At 42.6% G+C, this 14,247-nt stretch overlaps 1 protein-coding gene across 1 annotated transcript in view; it reads left to right on the top strand.

Annotated features, from left to right (window-relative positions):
• The window catches only part of sema3fb (sema domain, immunoglobulin domain (Ig), short basic domain, secreted, (semaphorin) 3Fb), a 360,044-nt gene that overhangs the window by 227,325 nt on the left and 118,472 nt on the right, over positions 1–14,247 (top strand). The window contains 1 exon segment of the mRNA XM_028825108.2: positions 4,703–4,765. Coding sequence (XP_028680941.2) covers positions 4,703–4,765 — 63 coding nt within the window.

The following is a 14,247-nucleotide window of genomic DNA, read 5'->3' as shown; positions in this document are numbered from 1 at the left end:
TATGTTCCTACACTCACCTATGGTCATGAACTATGGGTAGTGACCGAAAGAATGAGATCGCGAATATAAGCGGCTGAAATGAGTTTCCTCTGCAGGGTGTCTGGGCTTTCCCTTAAAGATAGGGTGAGAAGCTCAGTCATCCGGGAGGGGCTCAGAGTAGAGCCGCTGCTCCTCCACATCGAGAGGAGTCGGATGAGGTGGCTCGGGCATCTGATCAGGATGCCTCCTGGACGCCTCCCTGGTGAGGTGTTCCGGGCACGTCCAACTGGGAGGAGGCCCCGGGGAAGACCCAGGACACGCTGGAGGGACTATGTCTCTCGACTGGCCTGGGAACGCCTTGGGATTCTCCCGGAAGAGCTAGAAGAAGTGACCGGGGAGAGGGAAGTCTGGGCATCTCTGCTCAAGCTGCTGCCCCCACGACCCGACCTCGGATAAGCGGAAGAGGATGGATGGATGGATGGATCTACTGTTAAATTCTGCTCTGTACTTGTAATATTTTTATTTTTATACTGTATTGAGGATTACTTGTGTTCTGTTCTGTGTATTATATTGCATTGACCCCCTTCTTTTTGACACCCACTGCACGCCCAGCCTACCTGGCTAGGGGTCTCTCTTTGAACTGGCTTTCCTGAGGTTTCTTCCATTTTTTCCCTATAAGGTTTTTTTTTTTTTGGGAGTTTTTCCTTGTCTTCTTAGAGAGTCAAGGCTGGGGTGTTGTCAAGAGGCAGGGCCTGTTAAAGCCCATTGCGGCACATCTTGTGTGATTTTGGGCTATACAAAAATAAATTGTATTGTAAAAACCTGAGTTCCTGTCCTTGCTTATACAAAGTGACAAATTCTTATTTTTACAGTGTTTTATTGCGTGGCGGTTCCCTCTTGGACTTTGCCTTGCCTCATCCCATCCAGGTGGCATTCTTGGCAGCCCCTTTCTGCATAGTTTTAATCCCAGGACATTTTCAGGATATCATCATATAAGCAGTCTCAGAGGAATATTGATGACTTGAAGATGGACAAAGAAAAGCAATCCATGGCTTTGGGCCAAATCAAACAATTTTACGTCATTTGATTTGTTTGTCTAAAACATCTACTGGGAATGCATTCTTCTACTTTATTTTTTTTTTCTGTTTACAATAACGAAGTTTGCTCTGTTAACACTCTGTTGAGTGTTCCTTTTTGTGCTTGTGTGCCCTCTTGCAGTCAGGAGGTGTTACCGCCCCTGTTGTTCTCTTAGTGGTCTCACTCTCTCCTGTAGTTAAGAGTCTGGTGCCCCTACCAGTTTATGGGCATCCTTGGAGAGCACTGCCTGGCAGTTGGCTTCACTTCACTCTGATGGTCCCTGTATTGGCAACACTGTACAGAGAAGGTGGGGGGGGGGGGCTGGCATAGAGAAAGATTATCTGACGTCACTGGGAAGTCCACCCCTCATAGTGTCCAGAGATGGGCTCTACACAGCTGATGGATGGAGCTCTCTATTTAGCTTATGTTGCAGGGCACTCGCCTCTGAGCTGCAGATTAGAGGTTCAAAACTGACCACCGCCATTCCATAGTAATTCAGTTGCTGACAAGGGTGGGATTTGCACTGTGAACGTGTGGAGTCTAATGGCAAAACCGCATAGAGAAGGTAGGGGCTGACACAGAGAAAGGTCAGCTGACCCCACCAGGAAGTACAACGCTCAGAGCATTTAGAGATGAGCTTCGTGCGACTGATGGACAGAACTTTATGCTTAGCTCACCCTGCAATGTGCACACCTCTGAGCTGGAGATTAGGGGTTAGAAACTGACCACCAACAGTTTACCACAGTGCAAATCTTCAAACTGATTCAACTGGCGAAAAGGAGTGGGATTTGCACTGTGAACAGGCGGAGTGTAGTGGTGACTCTGCATAGAGAAGGTGGAGGCTAACACAGAGAAAAATCAGGTAACGTCACCAGGAAGCGTACTTCTCACAGCGTTTATAGATGGGCTCCTTGCGACCGATGGATGGAGCTCTACATTTAGCTCACGTTGTAAAGCGCTTGCCTCTGAGCTGGAGATTGCAGGTTAGAAACTGACCACTGACAGCTTAGCACAGTGCAAATTTTCAAACTGATTCAATTGGCGAAAAAGAGTGGGATTTGCGCTGTTAACAGGTGGAGTGTAGTGGTGACTCTGCATAGAGAAGCTGGAGGCTAACACAGAGATATATCAGTTGATGTCACTTGGAAGCGCACAGCATTCAAAGATGTGCTCTGTGTGGCTGACGGTTGAAGCTCTCCATTTAGCTCACACTACAAGGCTCTCACCTCTGAGCTCGAGATTACAAGGTTAGAAACCGGTACCTGCATGGGGGAGAACACTTATGCAGTCAGTCATTTCCTGTTTCTGTAGATAGATAGATAGATACTTTATTAATCCCAATGGGAAATTCACATTTTCCAGCAGCAGCATACTGATACAATAAATAATATTAAATTAAAGACTGATAATAATGCAGGTGAAAAAAAGACAATAACTTTGTATAATGTTAAGTATTAACGTTTACCCCCCCGGGTGGAATTGAAGAGTCGCATAGTTTGGGGGAGGAACGATCGGGCGCTCGCCACAACTGTCTGATAGAACATCTGCAGCATCTTATTGCAGATGTTGAAGGACGCCAGCCTTCTAAGGAAGTATAGTCGGCTCTGTCCTTTCTTACACAGAGCATCAGTATTGGCAGTCCAGTCTAATTTATCATCCAGCTGCACTCCCAGATATTTATAGGTCTGCACCATCTGCACACAGTCACCTCTGATGATCACGGGGTCCATGAGGGGTCTGGGCCTCCTAAAATCCACCACCAGCTCCTTGGTTTTGCTGGTGTTCAGGTGTAGGTGGTTTGAGTCGCACCATTTAACAAAGTCATTGATTAGGTTCCTGTATTCATCCTCCAGCCCATTCTTGATGCAGCCCACGATAGCAGTGTCATCAGCGAACTTTTGCACATGGCAGGACTCAGAGTTGTATTGGAAGTCCGATGTATATAGGCTGAACAGGACCGGAGAAAGTACAGTCCTCTGTGGCGCTCCTGTGTTGCTGACCACAATGTCAGACGTGCAGTTCCCAAGACGCACATACTGAGGTCTGTCTTTAAGATAGTCCACGATCCATGTCACTAGGTATGAATCTAATCCCATCTCTGTCAGCTTGTCCCTAAGGAGCAGATATTCCCCCCACCACACTTTACTGTAGGGTTGATGTTTTGATGTTGCTATGCAGTGTCCTTTTTACACCAGATGAACTTCTGCTTGTTCCTGCCAAATAGTTCCATTTTGGTTACATCACTCCACAAAACATTTTCCCAGTACCGTTGTGGGGTGTCCAAGTGCTCTTTCGCAAACTTCAGGAGTTCAGCAATGTTCTTTTTTGATAGCAGTGGCTTCCTTCTTGGTGTCCTGCCATGGACTCCTTTCTAGTTCGGTGTTTTGAGTATAGTTGACTCATGAACAGAGATGTTAGCCAGTTCTAATGACTTCTTCAAGTCCTTTGCGGTCACTCTAAGGTTAGCAGTGTCATCAGCGAACTTTTGCACATGGCAGGACTCCGAGTTGTATTGGAAGTCCGATGTATATAGGCTGAACAGGACCGGAGAAAGTACAGTCCCTTATAGATAGATAGATAGATACTTTATTATGTATGTATAATTAATTTGGAAAGAGCTGTATAATTATTTTTATCATATTTTATTTATACCTGACCTGACCTGCAAAATACCTTTCAGATATTATGGTGTCTACTTGTCTATAGTATACACACCAGAAATTTAAGCTGTCCACTTACTGTAGGGTCAACAAGTAGTGAGAATTGAACCCTTAGCCTTGTGAACGACAGTCTTTTGCAGCCATAATGATTGCATGAGAAGGAGAAAGAACACCTCCATACCAGCGCAGACTCCTCACCGTCTCTTCATTTGACTGCAGTTGTCATGGAGCAGAAAGCCGAATAAGTGTTGTCATGCATGTGTTCCAGAAGGTTACCTCCCAGGTAGCATTACCACCCTGGGACAAAAGGGAGCGCTGTCATTAACAGTCTTGTCTCCTCCTTGCCTCACAGCCTTGAGGAACCGCCCCTTGAGGGCACCCAAGTGAAGGAAGCCCCGCCCCTCCCAGGCTGTACAAGTATAAAAGGAGAATGCTTCAGGAAGGTGGCGTCTCATTTCCACGTTGAAGCCAGAAATGTTCTTGTGACATCCTTATTATTAAGAGGCACATTGAAGTGCATAATTTTAATTTATTTTTGTTTTTTCTTCAAATTAAATAGTTTTCTTTGCCCAGTTGGCATCTCAAGGAAGTTACTTTGCCCTGCACCATTATTTTGCCCTGCTGCAGTGTGTAATGTTTATTTCACAAAATACACCTAGACACATGATTTTTTTTAATTTGCAGTTGAGGAATTTCTCTGTTGAGTCAGCACAAGCGTTAAAATTGATGACATCAGGAGACGAATCCATTGGGCTGCGTGTTATTTTTGTGCATTTTTTTTTTAAAGCTCCAATCAGGGGAATGCATCACCTGCAAATTAATGAGCTGCTGATGCCAGGATTTTCTCACTTTGCCAGGAGAGGTCATTTGGTTTAAGGTCTAAAGGTCACTTGTGTTTATATGTCGCTGATTCATGCCCCTGGCATTCTGGTTTTAGTGAGAAAAGTTTTTTTTGTTTCATTCTTCTTTCTTTCTTTTCTTTTCAGATCCACTGGCCGGTTTCTCAGCAAAGGAGAGACGAATGTGTTTTGTCGGGTAAAGACACCAATGTGAGTATTTTATTTTGGGAGCGGTGAGAAAATAAGAGGTACTGCACTCTGCTGAGAATGTGTGAAACACATGGTTCTATATTCACTTCTTTGTTATTTATTAATTTGTTTTTATCAAAATGAACATTTCTAGTTCAACACACAGTATAAAGAGCAATTAATCAAAATGTATCTCGTATACAGTGCATTCAGACCCTCCTTCACTCTTTAACATTTTATGTTGCAGACTTGAGCTAAAATCCTTTACATTCATATTTTTCCTCATCATACAACACCCAATACTGTGAAAACAGGATTTTCCTCCAGACATGACGCATAGACCTGAGGTCAAAGAGTTCAATCTTGGTCTCATGAGACCAGAAGATCTTGTTTCTCCCATTCTGGGAGTCCTTTAGGTGCCTTTTTGCAAACTCCAAGTTGGCTTCCATGGGTTTTTTTTACTGACAAGAGGCTTCAGACTACCTACTCTGTCATGGAGTGTTGGCAGTGATTGGTTGTCCCTTCTGCAGGTTTCTCCTTTTAGGCACACAGGTTCTCTGGTGTTCAGCCAGAGTGACCATCGGGTTCTTGGTCACCTCTCTTACCAAGGCTCTTCTCCATCGATTGTTCTATTTGGCTGGGTGACCAGCTCTAAGATTAGTTGTAGTTGTTCCAAACTTCTTCCATTAAAGAATTATGGAGTCCACAGTGCTCTTGGTGAACCGTTGATGTTACAGAAATTTCCCCAGATCTGTGCATCGACACAATCCCATATATAAACTCTGCGGGCAATTCTTTCAACTTCATGGCTTGGTCTTTGTTGTGATGCACATTGAGTACATTTACATGCACACACAAAACTGGCATAAGGTAAGTAAATAGGTTAAGGTAGAAAAATACAGTAGTTTCTTAAAACTCCTTGCTTACATGCACAAGTTTATACAGTATATATATTAATCACCCTTAACACGTGCCTCTCTCTCACTATCCGTGGGCCTCCTTTCCTCTCCTCACAGGAGCCTTGTCCTGCTCCCACTCCCGACTCTAGCTCCCTGATTGTAGGAAGACGGCCCCTTTTATTCTCACCCGGATGTGCTTGACGATGTTCTTCCGGCAGCAGTTCCTGGTGTGGCGGAAGTGCTGCCCTTGCACCCGGAAACACTCCACTCTGGGCGTCCCTGGAAGACTCTTCTTCCATCTTCCCGGGTGTGGCGGAAGTGAATGCCTCCCGGGCTCTCTGAGACTCGGGGTGCCCCCTGGCGGTGGCCTCCTTGCTCCTCTCCCACGGTCCTCTCCCGATCCAGGGCGGTTGCTCCCTCGTGGCCCGAAGGACGTGGCTATGTTGTGCGTATCCTATGGTTGTCTTGCTTGTTCTGTCAGCTTAGTGAATTATACTGTGTGTATATATATATATATATATATATATATATATATATATATATATATATATATATATATATATATATATATATATATATAGTTGAAATAGTTTACTGTCAAATAAATGCAAAGAGTACGCGACACGTGTTTCGCCCTCATTCTGGGCTCATCAGGTGTACACACTCCACTGCACTCCCTCTCGGGAATCGAACCTCGGACGTCATCGCCTCTGGTGATGTACATGCTGTCAAATAAAAGAACCACACGCCGTGGCACAACGTTAGGGGCATCGCCTCTGCCGCTGATGTCCGAGGTTCGATTCCCGAGAGGGAGTGCAGTGGAGTGTGTACGCCTGATGAGCCCAGAATGAGGGCGAAACACGTGTCATGTACTCTTTGCATTTTTTTGACAGTAAAACTATTTCAACCATTCTATGATCTGCTCCTCACAAACTGAGGGCACCGTGGCGGATGTTAGCAGATTGCTGGCCAACCACAAGCGTTACCTGGTAGGTAACCACCCATACAATCAGATTGTGACACAGACTTCCAATGCCGTGAATATATATATATATATATATATATATATATCCATCCATCCATCCATTCTCCAACCCCAGTTGGATAAGGAAATAACTTTATGCCAGGGTGGACTACTATGTTGGATGGACCAACAGAAGCTGAGAGCTGGGAGTGGTTCTGTCCCCTATACACCAGGTGGCAGTGGTCCTCATATGGGAACCCAGTTGGGTCACCTGCAGAGGTGCTTGGGAGATGGAACCACTCCCAACTCTCAGATTCTGCTGGCCCATCCAACATATTAGTCCACCTGGGTGTAAAGTTATTTCCTTGTCCAGCCGGCCTACCTATCTGTCCCTTGGTTTTGGCCTTTTGTCCAGGTATTAACATATCCTCCTCATACAGTATATACACATACATACTTAAAAGAGCATATAAAATGATTCACTGCGGTGGGCAGGTGCCCTACCCGGGGTTTGTTTCCTGCCTTGCACACTGTGTTGGCTGGGATTGGCTCCAGCAGACCCCCGTGACCCTGTAATTAGGATATAGCGGGTTGGATAATGGATGGATGGATGGATAAAATGATTCAGGCACACTACTAGTCTACAACAGGGGTTTTATCATGAAGTCATAGTAGTAGTTGGGTCTGTTATGTGTGCCTCAAACCAACACGTGTTATTGCTGTAGTAGAATAGAATGAAGCAAATTTTAAGCGTCATAGCAAAGGGTCGAGATATTTGTGCCAATGTTGTATTTTTGTTTTTTTTTTTATTATTATTATTTTTAATAGATTTGCAAAAATGTCTGGAATCCTGCTTTAACTTTGCCATTCTGAGGTATTGAGTGTTACTTGCTGAGAGAAAAAATGAAATAAAGCCATTTCAACATATGAATAAATGAAGGGGTCCGAAGACGTTTGGAGTGCTCTCTTTTATCTTTGCTGTCCTTTTAAAAAAAAAAATAAACAACAGAAACCCAGAATGCTCAGACTTAGGGGGGGGGGGGCGCGGCCACCTGAGTTCTACCTGCTATAAATGATGACGTGGATCCCCCAAAGGTTTATTTTCAGAGAATTTTCTGACATTTTTGTTTCTCTCTCTTCATCACTGTCAGTCAGTCTCATGTCAATCTTTATGATCGTTCACCTCTTGTATTATCGCTATTTTGTTATTTTTGACCTTTGACATGTGTATTTGCATGTATAAACGTTGTAAAGTTTAATATTTTACGATTATCAAATTATAGCCCTTTTAGGCTATATTTAGTGAAGAATGTTATACAAGAATAAATTAAACGAAATTGAAGTTCACATGAAAACCACATGAGAAAACCCTCAAGGCCTAAGAATTTTTATGAATTATTTTAATGAATTCTACACTTTCTTCAGCACAAAAAAACGTCTAATTCACTTTGCCTGCATTTGTAATGTTAGAACTCGGCTGGAGATCATATCTTTGTTTTATGTCTTCTTTGTTCATCTTTGATTCTTTTGTTTATGTTAACATTATGAATTTGGGTTAGAGATATTAGTTGATATTACTTGTGTATTTTATTAGTTTAGGGTGTTGTATTTGTGTATAAGCTGCCTTTAAGGGCCTCCTGCCAATTACCTTCGGGAACTGCCCTCCACCCCATATATCCGGGAGTCTCCCACAGTTCCTGGCGGTTCATTCCAATATGCTAGGGAGTGTTGCTGAGTTTACTTGTGTTTTGTTGTACTTTTGCAATTTTGATATTACTGGATGTTTTGACCATTTTGCTCTCTCATTTTGTCTTTGCCATTGGATTGTGTTTTGGGACTTGTTCCCCTTGGATTGTCCTTGCTACAAACTCCTTTTGTACCTTGTGTGCTCCACAGAACTTCATGTACTTACAGTGGCAATAAGTAATTTATTTTATAAAGATTCAACATGGACTTTTTTGTATCTAGCCAGGTTGCGACAGGATTTCCCCCTCTAGTGGGCATTTTTGGAAGTGCTTTGGGAATCACAGTCATAACACATGTTGCTTTGACATGCAAGTACTCTGCGCACAAAACCATACCACTACTATGACCTTGGGATCCACAAGCTGAAACTCCTGCTGTAGACTAGTAATGTGCCGGAATCATTTTATGAGCTCTTTCAGTATGTATGTGTATTTGCTGTAACACTCACAAGGCACACTGGGAATTGTAGTCCCTTAGGTCAGCCTTCTCGGTTTCTGTGGATGCCGCTAGGTTGTGCTGCATGGGTCCGTCATCCCTACTTTGTGGGACTTCTGTTGACCCGGAAATCCTTCCATCAGACTATGCTGGTGGATCGACGTCCTCTCCAGGTTGAGAACCGATTCCTTTTCGATGAGGGAGGCCAGAATAATGAAGAGGCCGGGCTAGTTAGCCTATTCTTCCCAGATACACTAGACAACAGCCTTCTTGTATTGCTGCTCCCTTTTTTTCAGCCCACAGGCATGCTGGGAGGTGCAGTGGGTGCCGACAGGGGAGCTGTAGGAACCATCACCTCATTATAGAAACTTCTACCTGATCCGGAAATACTTCCGTCAGGCTTAGGGTGGACACCAGAAATACTCCCGGGATTCAGTTTAAAGGGAGCTGCTCTACCTTGCCTCGGAGAGTCAGAGTCTGGAGGCAGAGGACAACACTTGGACGAGGAAGAGGAGTAGCAAGAGGAAGGATTTACCATCCGCATACATGCTATATTTTACATATATAAGGTACTTGGTGGAGTAGAACTCATTATAATTAAACCTGTGACTGAGTGTGTGTCAGTTGTGTCTGAGGTTTGGGGCTCAGTGGCACCCCCTGTCTTTTACAGTAGGTATACAAATTAGAGAAAACGATGTGTATGGAGCAGCAATGTGGTGCAAGTGCACAGATCAGCAGGCTTAGGTCTTCTACGGGTTTTTAAGCCAGTTCTGGGGCTGACATTGGTTTACAGTTCCCCATAGCCCTGACTAAGATATCTATATGAAAAAGGATCAATATTAAAATATTAAAGGATCAGTGGCTACATATGGGTCTGCAAGTAATCTCATGTTTATTTTAAACTTTGCAAATACGAGTTGCACGCCCGTTGTGCACAAAGTACAGTGTGTCATCAAATTGATAAAGAAAGGGAAAAAAATGAACACAGAAGCAAAGAATGCCTGAACAAATCAGACATCGCTGAAACTGCCAGTCGGACTCACGGGCGGACATGTGCTTCCTATCAGCACAACTTTCTGAGGCCTGCTGCTTCGCGTTCTTTTCTTCTCCTCCTCTCTCAGCTTGTTCATCTATTTATGTTCAAAACTGGAGCAGATGGAGTTTGTGAAAGTTTTTGAGTGCTTCACAGAACTGGTCTGCAATCCCCTCTGGAGAGCCTTGGGTTGAGCTAATTTATCCACTGAGGTGTCAAGTCCCAAAAATAGCTTTAATGTAAAACTTGCACTGTCCTCATTAATGGTGGACGTTATTTAAATGAGATGCTGGGCATCTGACTCCGGCTGTCAGAAGAAGTTACTCAGGTGCTGCGTTCGCAGGTCCCACAGCAAAGTCCCAGGCATTTTGTTTGTGTCTTGGCCTTAAAAAGTATTCTTGGGACATTAAAAAAAAGATAGAGCTTTAATCTTCCCAAAGTGCAAGATAACACAAGAATTGTTCCTTTTCCCGTCAATATTTTATTTAAGAAATGATTAAATATTGCTCTACTGCTCCCTCACCGCCTCCATAGCTCAGACTCCACTTCATGTCGATAGCACCACCTAGTGGCATTACACTGAAGTCACACACCTGGGGACCCCTCTTTCCAGTTTGGGGTGTGTCACGATTGCACCGTGTGTCCTCCAGCTATTCTTTGGTTACAAGTCCTTCTCGTCACTTGGTGGGTTCTTCTCCTTCTTTTACACCCTCCGGATTTCCAATCACACATCTAATGATAGCAGGCTCAATCAGATTAATAAAATACCAACTGTGCTGCCCATCGAAGATGGGTTAAACGCTAAGTAAGCAGCACAGAGTTCGTGTTTTTTATTTGATAGATGGATTGTCCATTTGTTCTGGTATAAATAATAGGTACAGGGTGAGCCAAAATGAAGTAGCACATTTCACAAGGTCACTGTGCGAGGTAGAGTCAGCCGAGTGGGTTGGGATCCTTTGATAGGCGATCCCTTGTAGTTTTCATGCCTGCAGCCTTTTACTTTCATTTTCTATATTTTTCAAACAATTTCACTTATTTGTTACTATCTGGAGATTTGCACTCCAACCATTGTGGCCATATGAGAGCATATGCTGCAAATCTAAACATGATTGACAAAATAAGCGTCCTGTTAGAATCCTAATGGCCACTCATAGCAGCACCCACTGACTTCCCCATCAAAAAAATAACAATCATGAGGTTACTTTACAGGGAGCACAAACATGACCTTTCCGACATTTAAGGTCAAGCAGAACAAGTAGAGACATTGAAACACTGGCTGACCTTTGGCCTCTCGCCCTCAACCTGTCACTCTGATTGTCAGGACAAGAGCATTTAGTCACTCATGTTGAAGTGCGTGTGTGGGACTCTATGACAACCGACGCATTAAAATTCGGCGCCTCGAGTTCCTCATGTAGACGTGGCCTCCTTCTTTCTCAAGTGAAGGTGAGAGAAGAATGCAGGCAGTACAATAAGCTCGGCATCATTTGAACTTGCTGTTAAGAAAGCCCTTTTCTGTAAACACGTTTGATTTTCTGTTTACCCCCCTACAGCCACCCTGATTCAAATTTCTGTTTTTTTGTTTTAGTTGCTATGAAGTTGCTGAGACTTCTTCATCTGGAATAATAATAGGCGTGACAAAAGCATCAGTGGACACAGTCAGGATTAAATTTGTGAGGACCATTATTAGCTTTTCAAATCTTTGACAGCTTTCTAAAACTTTGGATGATTTGCCTCATGATGTTCATCTTCACCTTTTTGACAATATTTGTAATTTACTGTAACCACGAGCCCATGAAATGTGCTTCAGCATTCACTTTAAAAAAAGGTTTACCAATCTGACAGTAATAAGAATATGAAATACTTCATATGAATATGCAGAAAATATGACATCTATCTATCTATCTATCTATCTATCTATCTATCTATCTATCTATCTATCTATCTATTGTTTATATAGTGCCTTTCAAGTCTATCTATCTATCTATCTATCTATCTATCTATCTATCTATCTATCTATCTATCTATCTATCTATCTATCTATCTATCTATCTATCTATCTATTGTTTATATAGTGCCTTTCAAGTCTATCTATCTATCTATCTATCTATCTATCTATCTATCTATCTATCTATCTATCTATCTATCTATCTATCTATCTATCTATCTATCTATCTATCTATTGTTTATATAGTGCCTTTCAAGTCTATCTATCTATCTATCTATCTATCTATCTATCTATCTATCTATCTATCTATCTATCTATCTATCTATCTATCTATTGTTTATATAGTGCCTTTCAAGTCTATCTATCTATCTATCTATCTATCTATCTATCTATCTATCTATCTATCTATCTATCTATCTATCTATCTATCTATCTATCTATCTATCTATCTATCTATCTATCTATCTATTGTTTATATAGTGCCTTTCAAGTCTATCTATCTATCTATCTATCTATCTATCTATCTATCTATCTATCTATCTATCTATCTATCTATCTATCTATCTATCTATCTATCTATCTATCTATCTATCTATCTATCTGAGAAAGCCTGAGTGATTTCTGAATGGTGACAGCAATCAACTGACGTGTCCCGTATTAAGGATCACAGATCAGCTGATAGATCGCATGGCCAAGGACAAATTTACCTGAGCCTGAAATAGAACCAAAAGAAAATGAAGCACGGATGAATATGTCATTCAAAACTGGCAGAGAGCGCATTCTGTGTCTGGCATTGAACAGAACCCAATAACTAACTTTTTCCCCCCACCCATTCCGCTGGGTGCTCTTTGGTCATTAAATCATTTATTCTGGTCAGCAGGATTTGGGCAAAAAGTGGCGCACCCTTTGGAAATTCTGACATGGTGAATTGTATTTGCAGAATGATTCACTTGGCTCACTTTAACCTCTCCGGATGTGTAATTCTATTATTGACAGCTTCTTGTAAATCATGTAAAGAAACGTGGAGATGGCCGTGGACTGAGGTGGAAAAATTGTATGCTTACATGAAACTCAAATGCATAGTTTTGGCTGTAACTCTTTTAAAATAAAAATAAAAAACACAAAGCACAGCATGTCTCTTTTTTTTAGAAATGGGCAGAACAGCAGAAAATTGAGTGAAAAATATCAACAGCATATGTTATATAGAATAGCTTTCTGAAGTAAAACCCCAAAGTGCTTTGCATGCATGGAGGTGAAGTGTGATTGGCTCTATTTATTTTTAAAATTGAGTCACTAGGAAAGCTCAACGGCTCACCCGGGATCCCCTAGTTGTGACGGTCCAGGTTGGCACCATGCTCCCCCGTCACTGGCGGGAGCCTCTTGAACCCGAACCATTATGAGCCGGTATGAGCCCATCAGTGAATGTGCTTTTTGAATCAGCTGAGGAAATTCAATCTCCCTCAAGGAATGTTGTTCCAGTTCATCTATAACCCTCACGTGCTGCCTCATATTTTATCATTTTATATTTTATCTTCTTATACCGTATATACTCGCGTATAAGTCGGGTATTGAAACCCAAAAAATCGATCATAAAATCAGACCCCAACTTATGCGCCCGTTCAAAAATACAACACGCAATTTTTTTTTTTTATATATCTTCTTGCCTCCTCCAATCTCGCACCAGTTTTTCAGACGCAAGGCCAATTTCTTTCGCCACTTCAACGACTTTTAATTTAAAACCAGCTCCATATTTTCTTCACTTGATCGAATGCTCCATCGTAGATCAGGGATGCTCTTACGATAAAGGTGTATGAGGGTGTGAGATACAAAAAACACAAAACAGTGTAAACATCTCTTTGGAATAGTTTGGGTATTACCGTGTGGTCACGTAGGCACAATACAGAGATTACTCTCTCAGGTGGGCATTAGCATATCATAATCTCTTGGACCAATAGCGTGAGTTTTCTGCATTCGACTTATACGAGCGACATTATAAAATACCGGAAATTATACGGTAAAATCAAGCCCTGACTTATCTGCGGGAGAACTTAAACACGAGTATATACGGTATTTATCTTTTGAGATTTACGTTGTCCTTCTATATTGCACTGATCCTATCAAGAAAAATTCCTAGCACACATTAGTGTTCCTAGCCAATAAAGTGAATTCTGATTCTGACAAGCTAGGCCTTCCAGAGAAGCTTCCCCAGAGAATGATGCTGCCATCATTATGATTCATGGTGGTGGCGATGGTGTGGTCTTTGATGATGGGCAGTGCTTATTTTGCTCTACACATAGCATTTAGTCGGTTGGGTCTCATCGCACCAATGATCCTTCCATGGCCTGTTGCAGAGAAGCATCTCCACAGCATGTTGCTGCTCCCACCACAAGAGCGGCGTTTGGGGGTGGCATGTGGGGCAAACACCCTAGACGCCATTGCCTAAGGGGGCCCTACTTTTGAGGTCCGCGTGTCCCATTCGAG

Source organism: Erpetoichthys calabaricus, chromosome 18 (genome assembly GCF_900747795.2).
Source record: "Erpetoichthys calabaricus chromosome 18, fErpCal1.3, whole genome shotgun sequence".
Classification (NCBI taxonomy): domain Eukaryota; kingdom Metazoa; phylum Chordata; class Cladistia; order Polypteriformes; family Polypteridae; genus Erpetoichthys; species Erpetoichthys calabaricus.
The sequence above is the reverse complement of the archived record's forward strand: the minus strand, read 5'-3'. Positions and strand labels throughout refer to the sequence as shown.